At 34.4% G+C, this 20259-nt stretch overlaps 2 protein-coding genes across 6 annotated transcripts in view; one reads left to right on the forward strand and one right to left on the reverse strand.

Moving 5' to 3' along the window:
* The window catches only part of LOC111055207 (unconventional myosin-Ia), a 126221-nt gene extending 124710 nt beyond the window's left edge, over nt 1–1511 (reverse strand). For all 5 annotated transcript variants that reach the window (XM_039434362.1, XM_039434361.1, XM_039434359.1 and 2 more), the window contains exon 1: nt 999–1511. The gene's annotated coding sequence lies outside the window, so the exon portion shown is untranslated. The remainder of the gene's footprint in view (nt 1–998) is intronic.
* On the forward strand, nt 1461–16421 carry LOC111055206 (developmentally-regulated GTP-binding protein 2). Its single transcript, XM_022342370.2, has 7 exons — nt 1461–2118; nt 6719–6876; nt 7101–7271; nt 11112–11255; nt 13940–14205; nt 15176–15377; nt 16284–16421. The coding sequence occupies exons 1-7, from the start codon at nt 2055–2057 to the stop codon at nt 16368–16370; spliced, it is 1092 nt and encodes a 363-aa protein (XP_022198062.1). The 5' UTR covers nt 1461–2054; the 3' UTR covers nt 16371–16421.
* Nucleotides 16422–20259: the final 3838 nt, after the last annotated feature.

Raw genomic sequence — 20259 nt, forward strand, 5'->3', positions numbered from 1 at the left:
CATTAGAACTGAGTCACGTATTGTGATTATCAGATCAGTCAAAAATGTTGGGTAGCTACTGTGAATCGGTAAGGCTGCTCCAAGACGTGCATGTTTGTTTAAATGCCTTGAAAGTCTACCTCACAGCTAGACCATACTACACCACGAATGAATTCTTTGAGGAGCACACATTTGTACATATGAGATAGGAGCTCACCGCGAAACCCCATGGAGGGGAAGATTGATGACGACTCCCACAGCCCTATGACTGTCGACGAGGACCAAGAAAGTAACAAGTGCATCGTCTCTCAGCCCGCAGAACAGACTATAGAGATCTTCTTATCAGACCACATCTGTACCAATTAAGTAAGAAGTGCTGATTTCAAAAAAAAACCTTGGGTTGTTACACATAACATAAAAATGTAAGAAAGGTCAAAAATAAGATGTCAATTGGAAAATTTGAAAGTGTAAATTTAGCTAAAAAGATAGGATTTGAGATGGAAATTGCTTTGTGGGAAGCAATGTGCTAATCACGCAAATAATAAATATTAATCCACCTTATCTACCAATTGATATACCTAAATATAGGCCTATTTGTTAATATTGGAATAGGAAATATATCAATTCTATTCAAAAGCAGGAAGTCTTATCATTACCCACAAAATGCTTGCTCTTCAATATAATACAAATTCTCAGCAACGTAATATTGTGTTTTCATTTCCAAAGATATAGCCTATAGGCTAACTTAGGTAGGCAACACCGTAGGCCTACCTAATATTGGAAATCATTGAAATGTGAACAACGATTACAAATGTTAGGTAGGCTACTCAAAATTGAAATACTTTGAATATATTTAGGCCTATTAAAGTATGTTTAATTGGAAAATCTGTTTTTTATCAGACGACTTGTCAGAGTTTTGTCTGAATGATTCAACTATCTAATGCAGTTAAGGTATTAAATTAAACTAAACATCCTTAATATTCTTGTCTGAAAAATAAAATCTCTCTTTCACTACTTACCCAAATTTCGTTCTTATGTCTCCCCAAGTCCACAGGATCAGGAGTGAAAACGACTTGACAAGATTCGTTTACATTTCGTACATTTTAGACGTAATTTCCTAACCAAATTCAGAACCTGAAAGGTCTCTGTCATGATGAATAAACTTATAATTCCTCATCACATGAAATAAAATTTAAAATTTTTGACACAGTACAGACAGAAATTCCACACTCAGCAAAAAACCGAGAATGCATCACTTATCACAACCACATCTTTAGGATAAGTCACCGTATTCCTGATTTGAATTCAAGTTGCTAAAATATTTTCTTCCAAATTAAATGAATCTGCCACAGATGAAAACGTTCATTATCAGTACCGTTCTCTACTGACAATCTGAATTCTGAAAGATGGACGAAACTTTAAATTATCTCTAAAAAATATTCTAGTTTCTTCACTGCTACATGAATAGTCGTTTCTAAACCAAAACCAGAGATGTTGATGTCCATTGATTCTGAATACGTGAAATCAAAGAACTGTCACTTAAAAAACTAAAAATGTGTTGAGAATTCCAATATAATTTTTGTATTACGAAACAGCAACAGCCAAACAGCTTGATTTTATTGATTCCGTAAAATTTCAACTTTGGACCGTGAAACGTGAAAGCACAAAGTAGACAGCAGAAACTTTTCTGCAACTGCAACGAGTTATGAGGATAGAACAAAAGGATATTAGACATGCTGGCAAAACCAATTGTATGGGAAAAAGTTTATTATATTATTAGAAACGAAACAAATTTGAAAAATAGATTTCATAGAATTGAGTGACAGAAATCAAACATAATATCACAAAATATGTTACCTCTAAACACTACAATGATTATATTATGTTTTGTAGGTTAGTCTAGCGTTGTCATTGTCTATGCACTATCAGCTGAATCCAAAATGTGTCATCCTCGCTGAAATCCAGTTATTTTTTAGGTTATAATAAGTGATCTCAAAAGATCACACATTTTTAATGACATTCGTCAGTAAAATACAAGTATTAGATTGTATTTAATTTTCTATTATTCACAAGCAATGGGAATTCTCGAAAAAATATCGGAGATTGAAAAAGAAATTGCTCGAACTCAAAAAAATAAAGGTAGGCCTATGTTGAAATATTTCCAATAAACTTTGTAATGCTCTGATTTTGTTTCATATAATAATAACAATATGATAGTTTTCTTTTTCATCAACTATTGTCTAGCATGCAATTATAATCAAAGCATACCATAATCTAAAGTCTATTATAATGGTAAATTCCTCACAAACAATACATTTTAATGCAAACACCTCTGTAGAAGATAGGCTAGTGAATGAATTAAGCATGTTTATGCAAAGACAGTAAATGTCCACGTTGCTTTTTCAGTAATTCAGGTACGGTACGTTTTTAGTCTTCTTTAGTCAGATTCATGTTATAGTGCCAGCAACTATAACAAGCAACCAGCAGTGCCAGCAACAAATATTTCACAAGGAAGCAAGTTGTTAATGATCATTTAAACTCAAAGGCTTCTCTAAAATTTCAAATACATAGTTGATAATGTGAATAGCTCTGCTTCTGATGTTCAATCTAGTTTGGTGGTTGTTCATTGCAATACACAGGGGTTGCTCAATACATTGGATGAACTTGTTAATTTAAACTCTAGTATTGATCAAGATATACTTTGCATTTGTGAACATTGGCTGGGATCACTTGAACTTGGGGAGATCACAGTCTTTGAATATACTTGTGTCAGCGCTTATTGATAGATATCACGCTGGTGCTGATTTCACTAGAGCTTCTGGTATTATAGTATTTGTTTCAACTGAAGCGGGTATAACTTGCTCTGAAATTACAGTGAGTATCAATGGTGCTGATTCGGTGTTGATTGAGTGTAAGGTTTCAAATTATTGTTTTGATATTCTTTGTATTTATAGATGGCATAGTGTACAAATAGAACATTTTCTTGATAGTCTTGGTGAATTCTTAGAGGGTTGTCAGGCTGCTAATTGTTTTATAATAGGGGACATTAATGTAAATATAAATAATGTAGATGACAGCAAAACTTTGGAATATCTGGCTATGCTGTATAGCAATGGGTACGAGTGTCTTATACTTACTTACTTGATACTTGATATTCTCCCACTGGAAGCGCGTATGCGCCGTGGTCGTCAGATTTTTCCATCATAATGTAGAGTTCAATTTCCTTGTGGTTCCTGGTGTCGATGTGGTGAGATTCTTTCCTCAATGTATTCTTATATACTATAATATGATCTTGTTGTGAGGAATTTTTTTAGCTCATTTTTAAATTGACTCAAGTTTTCCAAGGTCTTCAATTCATTTGGCAAGCAGTTGTATATCCTAGCGCAGATATATTTTGGCCATATTGGGTCAGTCTGGATCGTACCACTGTCACATGAGTGTCGTTTCTTCGTCTGGTGTTGTAGTGGTGATATTGCTGATTTCTCAAAAAATATCTGGCTTCCTTCTAGTCATCAAACATGCCTCCAAAACAAACAGTGCAGGTAGTATTAGAATGCCAGCCTCCACAAACAAGGGTCTACAGTGGGCGAGGTATGGTTGCCTGAAGATAGTCCTTAGAACTCGTTTCTGCAGAAGTAAAATTCTTTCCATGTGTGGACTGTTTCCCCAGAATAGTATACCGTAATTTATTATACTATGAAAACAGCCGTAGTAAACATTCATAAGTACTTTTCGATCTAGGAGTGGTTGAAGACGGCGCATCATATAGCAAACAGCTGTCAGTCTTGTTGATAGGTTCTCAATGTGTAGTCGCCAGTCCAGGTTGTCTGATATGGATATGCCCAAGTATTTTGTACTCTCCACCACACTCACACTAGATCCCTCCAATCTGAGGAGAGGAGTACTTTCATACTTTTTCCTATTGTAGAACTGCAGAATTTTGGTTTTCCCTTTGTTTAGCAATAATTTATTTATATGACACCATTTACTCACTTCATTTAAACCATTTAGACATTATAGACATGAATACTCGCATACTGAATGATAGTTCATCTTGTTTGAATCATATATTTTTTAGGTCAGGCTTAAATTAGAGAACAGTATTAAGTGCAGTGATAGAATCTCAGATTACTGATCACCGAGCTGTAGCGGTTTCCTTATCTAAAAGCAATCTTGGAAGCTACAGATCACCGTTCGTAGAAAAATCACTGACAGATTATGATAAATTGAAGAACTTGCTTATTCGTCATGACTGGAGCTCTGTCTATTTTTCAGATGATGTAAATGCTAAATTCAATACTTTCATGGGAACATTGATTAATTACCTAAACCTAAATATAAAGCTACTATGAGATTAGGTGGCGGTGAGGAGATATTGAAACCTTGGATGACTGAGGGGTTGTGTGCTGCTATAAAAATCGTGATAAGCTTTACAAGAAAATGTCTAGGAATCCAAATAACAATAAATTGAAAGCAGACTACCTGAAATTCAAAAAAAATATTGTTGTGTGGATAAAGGAACAAAAACAGAAGTATTATTCCAATCTTAATGTCTTGCCTATCCAGCAGCAATGGAAAGAAATAAATAAAATGTGTGGTCAATCGTCAAAGAAACATTCAATTAGTTTGCAAATTGGAAGTACACTTGTTAAAGAAGATCAGATTTTAGCCAATGAGTTTAATTAGTATTTTGTTAGAGCACCAGTTGAAGTAACTTCGTCAGTGAGACCTCTGACTGATGAAAAAAACAGCTATTATGGAATAGATTTGTGGCTAAACAGTGTATTAATTCAATATATTTTGAGCCTATTCAGTAAAATGAAATTGATAAAATCATTCAGAGTCTAAAAAAATGGCAAGTCTCCGGGTCTGGATGGAATTAGTGGTAAGTTAGTAAAAATAGTATCTGTAGCAATTATCCCAGTTCTCTGTGACATTTTCAATTGTAGCCTGGCTTGTGGCGTATTCCCTGATGCCTTGAAAATGGCTAAAGTTGTGCCGATCTATAAAAAAGGTGCGAGAACTGATATTGCCAATTATAGGCCAGTATCTTTGCTTTCAGTTCTCTCTAAGATATTGGAGAAGATTGTAAGAAAAAAATATCAGATTTCCACAGTATCAAAAAATTCTTTTATAGTGGACAATTCGGCTTTCAACAGGGTCTAAGTACAGAGATTGCTCTAAATCATTTCATGACAAACATTTATAATAGTTTGAATACTCGTGGTAGGATGAAAGTTTCAGGACTCTTTCTCGATATAAAAAAAGCTTTCGACACAGTAAATCATGATATTTTGATTGATAAATTGTACATGTCTGGGGTTCGTGGAATCCTCTTAAACTGGTTTAAATCGTATTTAGAGAATAGAAGACAATGTGTTAGTATAAATGGCATTCGTAGTGAATTGGTCACAAATAATAATTGTGGGGTCCCCCAGGGCTCAGTAATGGGGCCTCTCTTATTTTTTGTGTATATAAATGATTTATTTTCATTGAAATTCCATGGTACTGTTACATCATTTGCTGACGATATTGCGTTCTGCTGATAGTATTAATCAACTACATGTAATGATGCAGTCAGATTTAAACAATTTGAGGCTCTGGTTTGATGGAAACAAAATAGTATTAAATGCTTCTAAAACTAACTTTATAAATTTTTCGATATCAACAGTCTTTGTATTTCCAGTCCCTGTATAATATCATGAGATTGATTGTCAAATTGAGTCATGTAATTGTTATTGTATTGATCAAACAAATTCTATAAAGTATTTAGGAATGATTGTGGATGACAAATTAATCTGGAAAAATCACATAATGAATTTAAAAAGTAGATTACTTCATTTGGTTAGGACATTTTATAAACTTAAACAATTTTTACCTGGATATATTCTCCGGCAGTTGTATTATGCATTGTTTCACTCTAAACTGGACTATGGCTTATGTTGTTGGATGTCGACATATGCTTGTCATTATAATTCTCTTGTAATTCTGCAAAAGGCTGCAATACGTATAATTTGTGGGGTAAAGAGAAGGATTCACTCTTTCCCGTGTTTCAGACTTTTGCTAGTTTTACCCTTGAGAAGCATGTATGTGTTTAAGGTGCTGTCATTGTTTTTGAAAAATGATCTGACTGGATTCGAAGTTGATTATTTAATTGAACTGTCAGTGCAGCGTGTTTGCGAGATCTCAGCAGTTCAAATAGTTGAGCTTAATGTCATCTGTATCGAGGTGTACAGAGTACCTGATGATAGTAATTTTGATAATTTCATAGGAATTATGTTCAACTTGCTTGATAGGCTTAATAATAGGAATAAATCAAATGCTTTTGTAATCCTTTGCAGTGATTTTAATATTGATATTATGACCAATTCTACCTTCAAGATGGTGTTTCTTAGTTACTTAGTGTTTCTAATTTGTTACTTAGTTTTAATCTCAAATTATTAATTTATGAAGTTACCAGACCAGCCTCCACCTTGTTTGGTTCCTGACTAGCAATTGGGAGGTACCGGGTTCGATTCCCGGGCTGGCAACTAATTTTTGGATAGTAGTTCTCATCGAATTTCCATCTAGCTGTTAACCCTATTGTCAATGTCTGCAGTAGCAGAAGTCTTCGGGGTGATTTACAGCATTTATTCAGGATTTTCGTCAAATAATAATTATATATTAATTAGCATTTGAATAAATGCATTTAATTCCATCTGTAATTGGTTTTTAATGCTCACTTATTCTATATTTTTAGCAACCGAATACCATCTTGGAGTACTCAAAGCCAAATTAGCCAAATATAGAGCACAACTATTAGAACCTTCAAAGAAATCTGAGAAAGGAGAAGGATTCGATGTATTAAAGTCAGGAGACGCCAGAGTCGCCCTAATAGGTTTTCCATCCGTCGGAAAGGTGAGAGACTAACTTTAAATAAAATTAAGCCAACAGATCCTTGTTGCCGGTAACTCACTAGAATAGTGTTATTCATGACGTTTTCCAACTTTAAATTTTATTCTAAATGTTTAGTATGGACTAATTTCTCAATTTACATTTAGGTTTCTGAATTTTTTGTGATATTGTACTTATTCTCTCAATAATAGTAATTTGTCTCCTAAACTTTATATCGATTGTTGCAGTCGACACTGCTTAGTACTCTCACGGCGACTCAGAGTGAAGCAGCATCGTATGAGTTCACCACCTTGACATGTATTCCTGGTGTAATTGAATACAAGGGCGCAAGCATTCAACTTCTTGATTTGCCGGGAATCATTGAAGGCGCAGCTCAGGGAAAGGGAAGAGGTCGACAGGTAAAAAAAAATTTATCTATGTTTCAGTCAGTGGCGGGCATGACCCCCCCCCCCCGCGAGAGATCAAAAAATTTAATATTTAAAACAGGAATCTATCAAAATGAATTTATGTTTTTTAAAATATTCACAATTTGAATATCATTTTTTTAAATAATATCATAAAATTCAATTCATTACATTTTTTTAAATAATATCATAAAATTCAATTCATTACATAATATTCGTGAACCTATTTATAAATGTAACTACTGAGATTTCAGTCAGTTCTGGAAATCCATGTGTGAGCTGGAGAAAATTATTCCTACCATTTTTCAGTAAGCTTCAAGAACATAAATTTTTCTCAACTCCTCATGTTTAAGAGTAACAATCTAAACATTTTTTCGAAACATGAGGGTCATGCCCTCCCTCAAGGATTTGTTTTTTCAATTCTAATACCGGATTCTATCCTTCATAGCCTACTTAAGTGTTTGAAACAATTCAATCAATGATAAAATAACAGACTATTATAAGATTTGATAAATATTTCCTGATCGTCTAAAACTTGTTTCTCTGTACCAATATTTGTTACATTCATTTGTTTGTTTCACCTTGTGATTCATAGAGGATGATCAAGAAATCATAAGTTCTTGGTAAGCCTAATTTTTCAGTTTACTGCAATTCCCGTCCAATCTAAATGGCGGACGGATAAAATTATTCCTGTCCTATCCATTGAATTTCGAAGAGAGAAAGAGATCTGATAAATTCATCTCTTCTTAAGTTTTAGATTTTTCACAAAAGTGTTAAATCTTCGGAAACCCTGAAATTTAAGATGGTAAGTAATCCAGTTAAATCTCTCGACTGTCTCCAGTAATTCAAAAAATCACTCTGGAAGCAATTGCATTCTCCTTTAAACAATTTCCTTTTCAAGTTTTAGGTATTTCTCTTGAGGTATAGAAGTTAAGGCCGGTTACAGAGCTCGACCGACCGTCAGTGCGTATGTACCATCCTGACCGTACGCATCGATGAATCAGTTTTACACATTCAGAGCCTGACCGACCGTCAGTACATATGCACCATCCTGACCATACATACATAAGTTTTTCTGACTCACAAAATGGACGCCTTTACAGATTGTTTAATTGCAGCTTATTATCTTCGTAAACGAAAGAATAAAAGACGTAGATATCAAGTTCACCCGATGGTCGCCCAAAGAGCATTTCAAAGGGAATTTAGTACCATTATATACATCATTGCTTGGGGTGAAGATCAAGATACATTTTTCAACTACCTCAGAATCTCCATCAGAAATTTTGATGAGTTATTTCGAGCTTGTATCACAATTGGGAATACTTGCAGCCACTTTAAGCTACGGATCAAATTAATGTAGATAATATTAATAATATATGATTTTTTCAATAAAAAATTTAGAAATGATTGAAGAAATGTATAGAAAAACTCTGAATTTGAATATGACACTATTAATTGAATTTATTCATTATGCTATTCAATTCAATATCAGCTGATTGTCGGGCAGAGGTGTCAGCATATTGGTTATGTTGCGATCGGGCTACTGATCAGTACAGCTCTGAAAAATTCTATTTGTTTCAATAGCGCGTCAGTCGACCGATAGAACGGATGCGCACGAGCTCGACCGTTGGTATTCGTACGCTGTATAAAACGCATGGTCCTGATCGTGCGCGTGCGTGCCGTCAGTCCTGCTCTGTACGGATACATGGAATCTCTATGGAAAAGACAAGCGCGACTGACGTACGCACTGACGGTCGGCTCTGTAACCGGCCTAAGCTTTTTTCACTCCCTCTAAAAAATGTTTGCCAAACTTGTAAAAGGCATTCTTCAAGCCCAGTACTCACAAGGAGACATTTTGCGCGATTTTTGTCTCAAACATGTTTCAGATTCTCTACGAGACATGTCCAAAGACCAATCCTCGTATATGGGCCGGTTGCGAGACCAAAAATTCCAGATCTATGGTCCCCTGGCAGAAATGGGTGACTTCATGCAATGTTAGGAATTCTTGTGAGAAATAATCTGTTTCCTCCAAATCTGTATGGACGTGTGTACGCTAGACATTTGATAAATGGTATCTAGACGGCTTATAGACTGTGTTCTCTAAACTATAGACTGTCTTGCAACTTGGTCTCCTAGTATGTACAAGAGCCTTCTAGGCATTGAAAATAGAACAACATATTACAAACATTCACCTCTACCAGCAATTTCCTGGTGCCTATTTTGAAATGTCTCAGAATCTCACCAAAGGTTCCAGTGTTCCCGATATATGTTACACGAAAATTAATTGTTTTCTGCTCTTATGTTCGGCTTTTGTGATGGGCATATAATATATCCCTTGAAGCGACTTCAAATAAGGACGACCATGAGTTTGTATGGATACATCTCATACCACAGCTTATTCTTTTCAGCTTTTCAAGGCGGTCTAAAAGTATGTTTGAAAATAAATGCCCAACCTTTTCAGGGATATTTAACCTCTTTTCCTTTCAACCAATAAGATTGCCTATTTCTGTCTTCAATATAGGCTACACTTTTCTTTCTTTCTCGGATTCTCTCGATGATAAGAAATTATCCTCTGCCTCAAATTTTGTTGAAAGTTTTTCTTTCTCCTGTTGTGCCTTTGTGTGCCTGCAAAACGTCCATACATTCTTTTCACAAAAAGAAAGAATTCGAATAGAATGACTATAATTTTTATTTGATTGGCGAAGAGTGGACAGTAATGTTTAATTTTCCACTTAGCTTCAAAATTGACAGAACTCTTCGCCTTTTCGCGGATGAAGCGAATGTATTATGGATGGAAAAAACTAACTTGAAGGGAAAAGAGGAGAGTTTTCTACCCATTAATTACAAAATTCTTATTTTAAACTCCATTATTTCTAATAATAAAGCAACAATAACCACGTATTGAAAAGTTTGCGATTATGTTCAAAAAGGCATTCAAATCTTCTCATTTTTTGATAAAATGATATAGTTGGGAAAATCAAAATGAGGAGAGGTTGTGGAAAAAATGTATCCTATCAGATTTCCTCTAAACATGGATAAAAATCACCATTTAAAAGTTATACCCAATTGAAACATTTATTTTTTTGATAATAATTCAACACAATGAACAGCCTCTGAATAAAGTTTGATACAAGATGAAAAGGTGTATTTGAATTTAAAACTTGAACAATTTAACTTGATCTTAGAAGCTTGGTTGTTGTATCTCGTTCATCTTCAACTTTTGTCAATTCTAAATTCAACGCAGTATATAATCAGATGAGTTTTGTTTAGACAGATAAGTTTAGATCTTAGACCAGTTATAGAATAGACACGTCCCTTTGTATATTCATACTGAAAGTCGATGAAGCCAACATCTACTGCCATATCGCCCCATCGTGACGTCAGCATCGGATAGAAAACTTTTCTGTAGTTTTTATTATATTGTTTTCCATGGCAGATTGTGTCTATTTCAGCGAGAGCGCAGCGGGAGTTTACCATGTTCATAAATAATAATTTACTTCCATCTGAAATAGACACAATCTGAAAGTTTTCTATTCGATGCTGACGTCACGATGGGGCCATATGGTAGTAGATGTTGGCTTCAGAGACTAGACTTCCCAGCGTGTCTATTCTATAACTGGTCTAAGGTTTAGATTAGTCAAGTATCTGCTACATGCAGGGGAAGCTTCCTGTACGCATGAGAAACTTTTATTTATATGAAAGGGCCTCAAATAAGCTACGTTATTAATAAGTTACATTCGGCGAGTTGTCAGTTTAAAATATAAAAATTGTGTACTATTTCATTGTCATTGTTTTATCTTACTAAATTTATTTTGTTTTTTGGTTGGTTCCTAGGTGATAGCTGTGGCTAGAACAGCCGACTTAGTTCTTATGATGCTGGATGCAACCAAACAAACAGTTCAGATGAATCTGCTTCAAAAAGAATTGGAGAGTGTTGGAATAAGATTGAACAAGCAAAAGCCTAATATCTATTTCAAGGTAAAGGCCATATCAAATAACTTAGCTCTGCATTACTTATAATACTATTATTCACTATTATGAAGCAAAATAACTTTCTTCTCAATAATTAACTGGTGTATTAATTTATAGTAAAAATAGGTCATCGTTTGAAATTATTCACCTGCATAATCAGTTCAATTCTAGTAGAATGATTCAATTCACAATCATGTAATTTCTGATTCTTTCAAAGCAGGTAACATTGCATTTTTCTTACTTATTGCCGCAGTAATGCCTGTTAACTCCCACACTTTGAATGGAATAATGTTGAAAATACTATACATTTAAAACTTTTGCTGAAAACTTTTTACTAGTAACAGTTTTCAAAGTTTTTTTTATACTATGAAGTTACAAAAATGAAGTAGATTTCCAAGTAAACCCATTTCTTATCAATTTTACTTTTTGAGTTATGGACGCAGCATGTAAATGTGAGAGTGCATTAAAGGAGAATAGTTGGACGTCTTAGGTATTCGTATGAAAATCGTATTAAAGAGATAGGACTGAGTAGAGGAAAGACTGTTCCAAAGATGAAGCGAATGGCTTTGGATAGGAAATCATGGAAGAAATGGACTGATGCTACCCAAAGGGTACGCGACAGGGTGTCACCCCGTCTACTTGTCACCTCGACATTTTGAGCACAGGCGACAGCTTATTATCCCCTAGCGAAAATGTATCGCTACCGTCAAGTTCTCCCCCCGTCAGCATGTCACCTACTGGAAGGGCAGGTTCCAGGTTCCATCCTGTCGGGACCGTACACGACAGTGTATCACCTTGCTCGCTTGCGTCAAGTGGTCACCCCGACAGCTTATCACCTTCTTGAATAGCAGGTGATATCCTATTATAATTAATGTCCTATCACATTTTATCATATATCCATCGATTAGGAAGTCATTCCCATAAGCCAGAGAATTTTCGCCTCTTAATTTTATATATTTTTCCGTTTTTCTAAAAAAATGTTCCATATAAAAGTTGTAGCTCAATTTAAGACATTCATAATGGGATTTCAAGTGATACTTTTTTCAATGTACTATAATCTTAATTGTCCATCTAATCTCGTTTCCCAAGCTTGAGCTTGCTCTTTTGGGAAGTAGTTCCTAATGGTGCATTGTGTAGAATAATTACATTATTGCATTGTATATTGTATAGTTTATTGCTTTCTTTTTTAATGAATTGTCTTGTAGTTAGTTACATAGGTTTTGAGAAGCTGAAGATTTCAAGAAATCCATCCTCTTTACATAGTTCAAGCCACTTATTAATCAAACGGAATGGTTGAATTTGAATGTCTAGTCTAATTGGATGTTTTTTCTTATATTAATCTCCAGTTAGTGGGTGCCAAGTAGATCCAGTAGCTCCAAGTAGTGCTAAGTTGCGTACCCCTTTCAAACTTTGAGATTGAATGAAAACATGAGTGTTGGCAGCTGTTTTGCATGGCTCCCACTGGAATCTTAGGTGACATCCTGTCGTTGCCGTGCACGCACGACTGAGTATCACCTGCTCGCTCGCGTCAACCAGTCCCCCCGTCAGCATGTTACCTCCTATCTCCTTAGAGATGGGACAAGTTGTCAGCGTTAACCGGTCACCTCCAAGAACCGGTTTCAGAAGTGACATCCTGACGGGGGGACAAGTTGTCAGGGTGAGACCCAGACATCTACCCTTCAATTTCTAATAAAAACTCAAAATAACGGACTGGGTTATTAAAAATTTCCCTTGAACATAATTGTCATTCGATAAACAGTATATTGAAGAATATATGCTCAACATTTCATAAATTTATTTACTACCACTTCTGAAATGAGCCATTTAAAAGATTTGGAGACATTCAAACATTTTCAAATATTAGCTCTTATTCTTCTCACCTTCTTCTCTCCCCTGTATGCCTTTACAGCGTTGGGCTACCCTACCCCAACGCTGGGGTAGATGCCTGGGTATCATCCCGACAAATTGCCCCCCATCAGGATCTCACCTCTGAAACCGGTTCTTGGAGATGACCGGTTGACGCCGACAACTTGTCAATTTCAGAATACAAGTTCAAGGAAAATGTATTCAATTTTTTCAATAATTAACCCAATTCTAGTTATTTTGAGTTTTTAATAGAAATTGAAATAAATTTCTCCTAAATCTATATTCTGAGAAATGTCATTCAGTTGAGAATACCTGAGTATCCTTGAAATTTGATGAATTTCTGTTTTTTAAAATTCTGAAATGACACATTTAGAAGATTTCAACTTCAGGCGTTCAAATCTCAAAAAGTTAAAATGATTAAAAAGTTTATCCTAATGCTGATTTTACACCGTCGTAGCTTGAAGGACGTAGCCAACGTATCTCCTAATGTTAATCTATCTGTCCATTTCAAACCGGCGTACCATAGATTTTACCGAACACGTATCTCAAGCTGCCCTATGGTGGTGTGAAAACAGGTTTCAGTCAATCAATATTTTTTAAAAACTCAACACAAAAGAAATCAAAATACAAAAAAAAATATATACTTTAGTAATGTATTTTATGTTGGTAACTTTCTAGTGGTATTCAAATAGAAAAAAGTGTAAAATGTCTCCAGTAAAAGTTTCTAAACGCCAGATACCCAACCTTGAGTTTATATCAACTAATGTACATAATGAAAAAAATGTAAGCTTATCGGCATTTCTCTTGTATATTGATGTTGCCAGGTGAAAAAGGGAGGAGGAATAGCTTTCAACTCGACCTGCCCCCTAACGAAAGTGGACGAGAAATTAGTGCAAATGATTCTGCATGAGTACAAAATATTCAATGCTGAAGTGCTGTTCAGAGAAGACTGCACCGCTGATGAGTTGATTGATGTCATCTCAGCCAACCGCGTATATCTGCCTTGTCTCTACGTTTACAACAAAATCGATCAGATCTCCATTGAGGAAGTCGATCGAATAGCTAGACAACCCAACAGTGTTGTTCTAAGGTAAATTAACTTCATTTTGTAATGAGGGTATTTAACGCACGAGTTAGATATAGATTTAAGACACAAATGAGCGAGCGAACGCGTGTCTTAAACATCTCACGAGTGCATTGAAGACTATATAAAATGTCGTTTTTTCCATTCTCTTACAACCACTCAAGCAAAGTATCATATTGCTGACTTGTTGTAACGTTTAAAATCAATCAACTAGCCGATGTGGTAATAAGATTGGAATAACAATTGTTGAAAAGCTACTCAGAGAGAGTGAACAGTAAATTTGAAATAAAAACTTGACAAACCGAAAACTTGACGAATTGGAAACTTATCAAACTGAATACTTGACTAAGTGAGACCTGCTGCTAGCCTCAGAAACCGTTTTTTAGTGTTGATGCTACCATGCAGCATCGGAAACCGTATTTTGATGTTCAAGTCGTTGCATAATGTTCACATTATAGTATAGTTTTGAAAATTCATTGCGAAAAGACTCTTGTTATGGGATTGATTGTGATATAATGTTTACATTAAGTTCTTATAACATGGTCTTAGATAAAGTTATTTATGCTTGTAAGTAATTAATATTCATAGCTCATTGCAGAGTCCATTTTGTTCGCAGCTCCCATAGTCAATCAACTAATTTTTTATTGTTGTATTTCCAGTGTTAAATCTGTTGTATTGTATCAATCAATCCATTTCATGCTTTTTTTGGAATGTATCAATAGTCACCATCTCCATCAAATAATGGCAAACTATGATTATATTCTTGTTATATGGTTATTTATAGCTAACAATGGTTATAAATTACTCTTTATAAATACTACCTCAAGTGGGTTACTTTCATGACAAAAGTAACAAATCAGCAATGACTCAGATGAAAATTAACAATGAAGTTCTACTATATTATCTATAGAATAGTAATTTTTGGCAATTTTTAGATATTTTTACCTGAGAATTGAATGAATTATCTTATTTGCAGCTGTAACATGAAGTTGAACCTCGACTTCCTGCTGGACGAGTTGTGGTTCTATCTGGCACTGATCCGAGTCTACACCAAGAAACCCGGGCAGCCGCCTGACTTTGACGACGGCCTCATTCTGCGCAGAGGTGTCACTGTCGAGCATGTGTGTCATGCAATCCATAGGACCCTTGTCAGTTGCTTCAAGTATGCTCTCGTCTGGGTGAGTCGATCGAGTTTCAAATAGAAGTTGAATACTCACTTATAAACAATACTCAATTTTTCTTGTAGTTTCTAGTATTTTCTAGTAGTTTGTACTTTGAATAATTGTTACCATTTCAATAATTTGTGAGGAAGAGTTGTAACATTGATTACCTACTTATTAACACAGGTTTTTTAATTCTGTTCAAAACAAAGAACACTACAGTTCTTGGGCAAGTTTCAACATTATTTTCTTATACTTAAAAGTGTACAAAGTACTTTCATATTTTTTTATATAAAGTTGATCAATAGTATAAAAAAACTATATGTTTAGTGAAATAAAAGCTATTTTACAATTAAACCCATTGTCTAAGTCAGAAGGACTGACATGCAGTATTTTGCTTAGCAAATGAATTAAATCTCTAGTTTCTCTTTTATTGAATTAGTTAGCCGGGAATTAGATAGCCGAATCGACTATGGCGTTGTACCCTTTAGTCTGCTGGTGCTACCTGGTCGCGGGTTCGAATCCCGCCGAATCTCATCCAATAGGCATGGACGTTTGATCATCTCAAAATCTACCCACGTACTTCCCATTACCCAAGCGCAAGCAAAAAACTAAAAAAAGAATAAGTTAATACTTTGAGTATTTTGCTAGTTAGGGCTACTTGACATCTTATTTATAAATAATTACTAGTAAGTCCCATTCGGGATAGATACCCGAAGCTAGTCGTGTCTGAGATAATACAATAAATTACCATTAATTAGTCATAAATAGTCTATACTTATTCACTATTTAAAAAAAAATTAAAATTAATTTTGATCATTCAGTCAAAATTTGTTTCAACATTCATTCATTGTTGAGTTCATCACACTATTACTTTACATCAATGCACTTACCAATGTACTGTGATGAATTTTATTTTTGCAGGGTACAAGTACAAAATATTCTCCGCAAAGAGTGGGCTTACAGCACGTTATGCAGGACGAGGATGTTATACAAGTTATCAAAAAATGATCCTATTTCCTATTCCCAAGCAATAAACTATACTTTTCGATTATAAACATATGCATTCGACTATCTTCATTCTACTAGAAGTTCCTTCAATTTCCTCTATCCTCAAAGCTCTATTGATTCGATTGTGTCTCAGGCTGGCCACTTTCGGTAGAACATGCATGCACATACACATTCAACTTACATTGTGTGATCAATGCAAAACACTTTGAGCAAAATATTTTGAGGTTAGGTTTTTGTATCACCGATTTTTGTGAAGTGTTTATGGTTTTGTTTTTGTTGTTTATTTTTTCTTTGCTGCTCTATTTGAGGTTGAATTATTTTTCTTCCATACAATTTTCCAGTGGTTTATTCATTGCCATTGGTTGTTTGTTTTATGTTAAAAGCCTCTCGCTGATGATAGCTGTGATGACACAATGTAAGTCGACTGTGTATATCCATGCATGTTCTACCGTTAGTGGCCAGCCTCATAAAAGATCACTCTTGATTTATACTTGACTAGCAGGGTACCCGTGCTTCGCTACGAGAATTGAATGATCAGATTATTTTTGTAAGATATTTATAACCTGAATTCTACCAAAGCCGTTATAATCGTTTTTGAGATCCATCATACAAACAAAAATTGCTTGCTGAATATAACTTGAATAATAAAAATTAATATAGTCTCGTCACTGTCATAAATTTTGTATCCGAAAAGGTGCTCTCCCTCGATGAAAATGCTATTATATATAGGACCGTTTCAAGTTCCATTCAAATACATTATTTCTATAATACTTAGTTACCCAAAAATCGTTGTCAGTAAGTGTGATGATTAGTTGCGTTGCTATCACCTCAGTTTGAACAACACATTCAACTCTGTTGAAATATTCATTCAACTTTGTATTTTAAAAAGCAATCAAAAGTTAGCATGTCTTATGGTGTCACCCAGTTGCTCTTATGCACTCATCTTGACATCAGGGAATATTTTTATTGAATCATGCAATGTTTTCAAATTATATTGCTAAATGTTATAACCACAGCTGTTAATTTTCTCTCTTTAGTTTTCAACAAACGATGGAAATTTCTGTTTCAATAAGCTGCCACTTGGATGATCAATTTTTCCTCTCAAGTTATCTCAGAGATGAGACTCAGCTCAAATTTTTGTATCACGGACCTACTTTTGCTAGGAGCATCTTATGATCTGCCCTCTATCGGTAATAAATAAAGAAATTAGGCTACAGCTATGCATGAACATTATTGATTCTAATCATTTGAATTATTAATTGATGTGTTGGAAGTGCTCTGTAGAATAGTAGACTAATTGCAGCGAATTTTGTGTAATATTGGGCGGGGCTTAAGAGTCGACCTCGACTTTATCAATTGGCAATTATTATATCTCGTTGACAGTTATCAAATTAGCCGTGATCATGTGTTATTTTTGCTTGATGCAATTGAAAATAGAATTCCAAATCAAGTTTATTTGGAATTGATTGACTCTGGTATCTCTTGCTTATTCTGGAATTTCTGGCATAGCCTATCGTTTAAGCTGGTTTACACCGAAACTATTGACATAATGTTGATAACTTAATCCTTATAGATTCTATTAGATTGAACGGAACGTGACTAACACATATGTTCATCAAATGTTCACATTTTTTTTATAACTTTGATGTAACGCAGCTTTACTCTTTGTTTCACTTATTCAAAATTGTAAAAGCAGCCAATCCACTGATTCTTTCTTCCGTGGAAGTCCATTTATATATAAGAGTCCATTCATAATGATTAGTCTAACATTTAATGTGGCTGATTTCTCATGTCCTAAACTTTACTACCATAAATATTAAAGTGGGAATTTTCAAGTGGACATTTTAATGTTAATTTGAATAATTCTGAATAGAGTTTATTCAATCACTTTGATTATTGACTACCATTATATGATTTCTTTCTTTAATCTTAGCTTGAAACCAAAAGCTTAGGGATGAAAATTTGAATGTAAATTAACATGTAACTTGATTTAATTTCTATCTAAATTGAGAACTTTAGTATTTACTTGTGATTCATTAATATAAATATCAATAGGTTTGTCTTGTGTCATGTAATGACATCAATATCAGGGACCGAGCTTCGCTCTGGAGTACAAAAGCATAAAAAATTTATTACGAAAGAAGAAAATTTCTTCATTATAATATAAAATTTCTAATTATAATATCATTCATAGTTCATACAGAAATGTTCTACCTAATCACAGTAAATTGAGATTAATTCCCAGAGGAATGCAAAAATTTCCCTCACAAAAGCCGGTTGAATTTTAATCCTGATTAATTTCACGTGAACCAAATCAGAGAAGACCATTTCAAAAGGATAGATCTACTGGAATTTATCAGGATTGAAAATAATCCAGCTTTTTTGCAACCGGCACTAAGTACCTGATTGAATGATTACAAAAGTTCAACAGCTGAGTCATAATTTTGACACAGTCCCACACACATGAACTCGCTCACTCACTTCCATCATCAACAGACGACGAAATAATTATTATCAGCTGTTTTTCCAAGGATGAATAATAATTATCCTCCTAATGTCCTTCAGCAAATTTTCCCAGGGATGAGACCTAGTGCAATCGAATTTTTATATTATAAACCTACTAGGCTATGCTCTGAATTTCGTGAAAATCGTTAGAGCCGTTTTCGAGATCCGGTGAAATGCAAACATAGCCTATTATAAATATCCAAACATCTGAACATCCAAGCATATAAACAGAAATTGCTCGTTTAATTGATTGATTGATTGAGTACTTTATTTATGTAGATTACAATATATACTGGCTTATACACTTATATACAATAGCTTACAATACAGCAAAATTATAGATGAATTTACATAATATAGACTAAGAAAATAATTATTGAACTGTATATGATATGAAAAAGCTATTTGTAATATAATAACTATAGATAATAATCATATTGTTATGCATCTACATAAATTGGCGGAGCTTTGGACATATCAATGTCCATTCTTTGGAAAGAATATTAAAAATATCCTCCCCACTAACTCTCTACCAAAACGTTAATTACGTTATTTAAACTAAGGATTTATTTATTAATGGAAATATTGTAAAAGTTTTAATCAATATGAATATTAAAGAGGAAAAAAACAGAAAATTGATAAAGTAAAATAATTATATAGGTAGATAAGATCAAATAATTGATTAATAAAATGAAGTAGGCTGAAAGTAGATCAGGGTTATCAACTTTCAGTAATATACAGCAGTATGCAGTGGATAATTGAAATAACATGAGTTTATATAATATATACAATGTATATATACAATTCGTTCTATAACATGGTTTAAAGGTTTATATTGGTGGAATGGGTGAGGGATGGTTGTCATGTGTTCGTTCTAGGGCCGGACAGTTTCAGTCATTTGTTCCAAAATATGTTTTTTTAAAGTCAGGATGAAGCTCGCTCGGCTCTCGATAGACCTGATAGAAACAGGAAGTGTATTCCATGCACGACAGGCACTGACTAAGAAGGATTTTGTGAAAATATTAGTTCGATGATTGGGTATCCTTAAAGTACTTTCTCCGGTTCTAGTATGTGAAGCATCTAACCTCATACCTTCAGAGACAAATTTGAAATCATCTTTAAAATAGTTCGGATTACCGTATTTCAAGATATCTCTAACAAGCTTGACTATTCGAAAAAGCCTTTGATCGGGAAGCTTTAATGTTGAACTAGCAATGTGGGCTGGGGTGATATGATCATGGCGTTGGAGAGAGTAGACGAAACGTAGACAATAATTTTGCAACGCTGTAGTTTATCATTCAGAGTGACTTGCATATCGTTAAGAACAGAATTACAATACATTAAATGTGGGAAGATGAGAGATTGAACCAATAATAATTTAATG

The sequence above is a fragment of the Nilaparvata lugens genome, chromosome 8 (genome assembly GCF_014356525.2).
Source record: "Nilaparvata lugens isolate BPH chromosome 8, ASM1435652v1, whole genome shotgun sequence".
In the NCBI taxonomy this organism is placed as follows: Eukaryota; Metazoa; Arthropoda; class Insecta; order Hemiptera; family Delphacidae; genus Nilaparvata; species Nilaparvata lugens.

Excerpts from the sequence above, each read along its gene's own strand:
- LOC111055206 (XM_022342370.2), top strand. The coding sequence starts at position 2,055 with ATGGGAATTCTCGAAAAAATATCGGAGATTGAAAAAGAAATTGCTCGA. Across the intron at positions 6,877-7,100 it reads GTTTTCCATCCGTCGGAAAG|TCGACACTGCTTAGTACTCT; the intron begins GTGAGAGACTAA and ends CGATTGTTGCAG. Across the intron at positions 11,256-13,939 it reads AGCCTAATATCTATTTCAAG|GTGAAAAAGGGAGGAGGAAT; the intron begins GTAAAGGCCATA and ends TGATGTTGCCAG.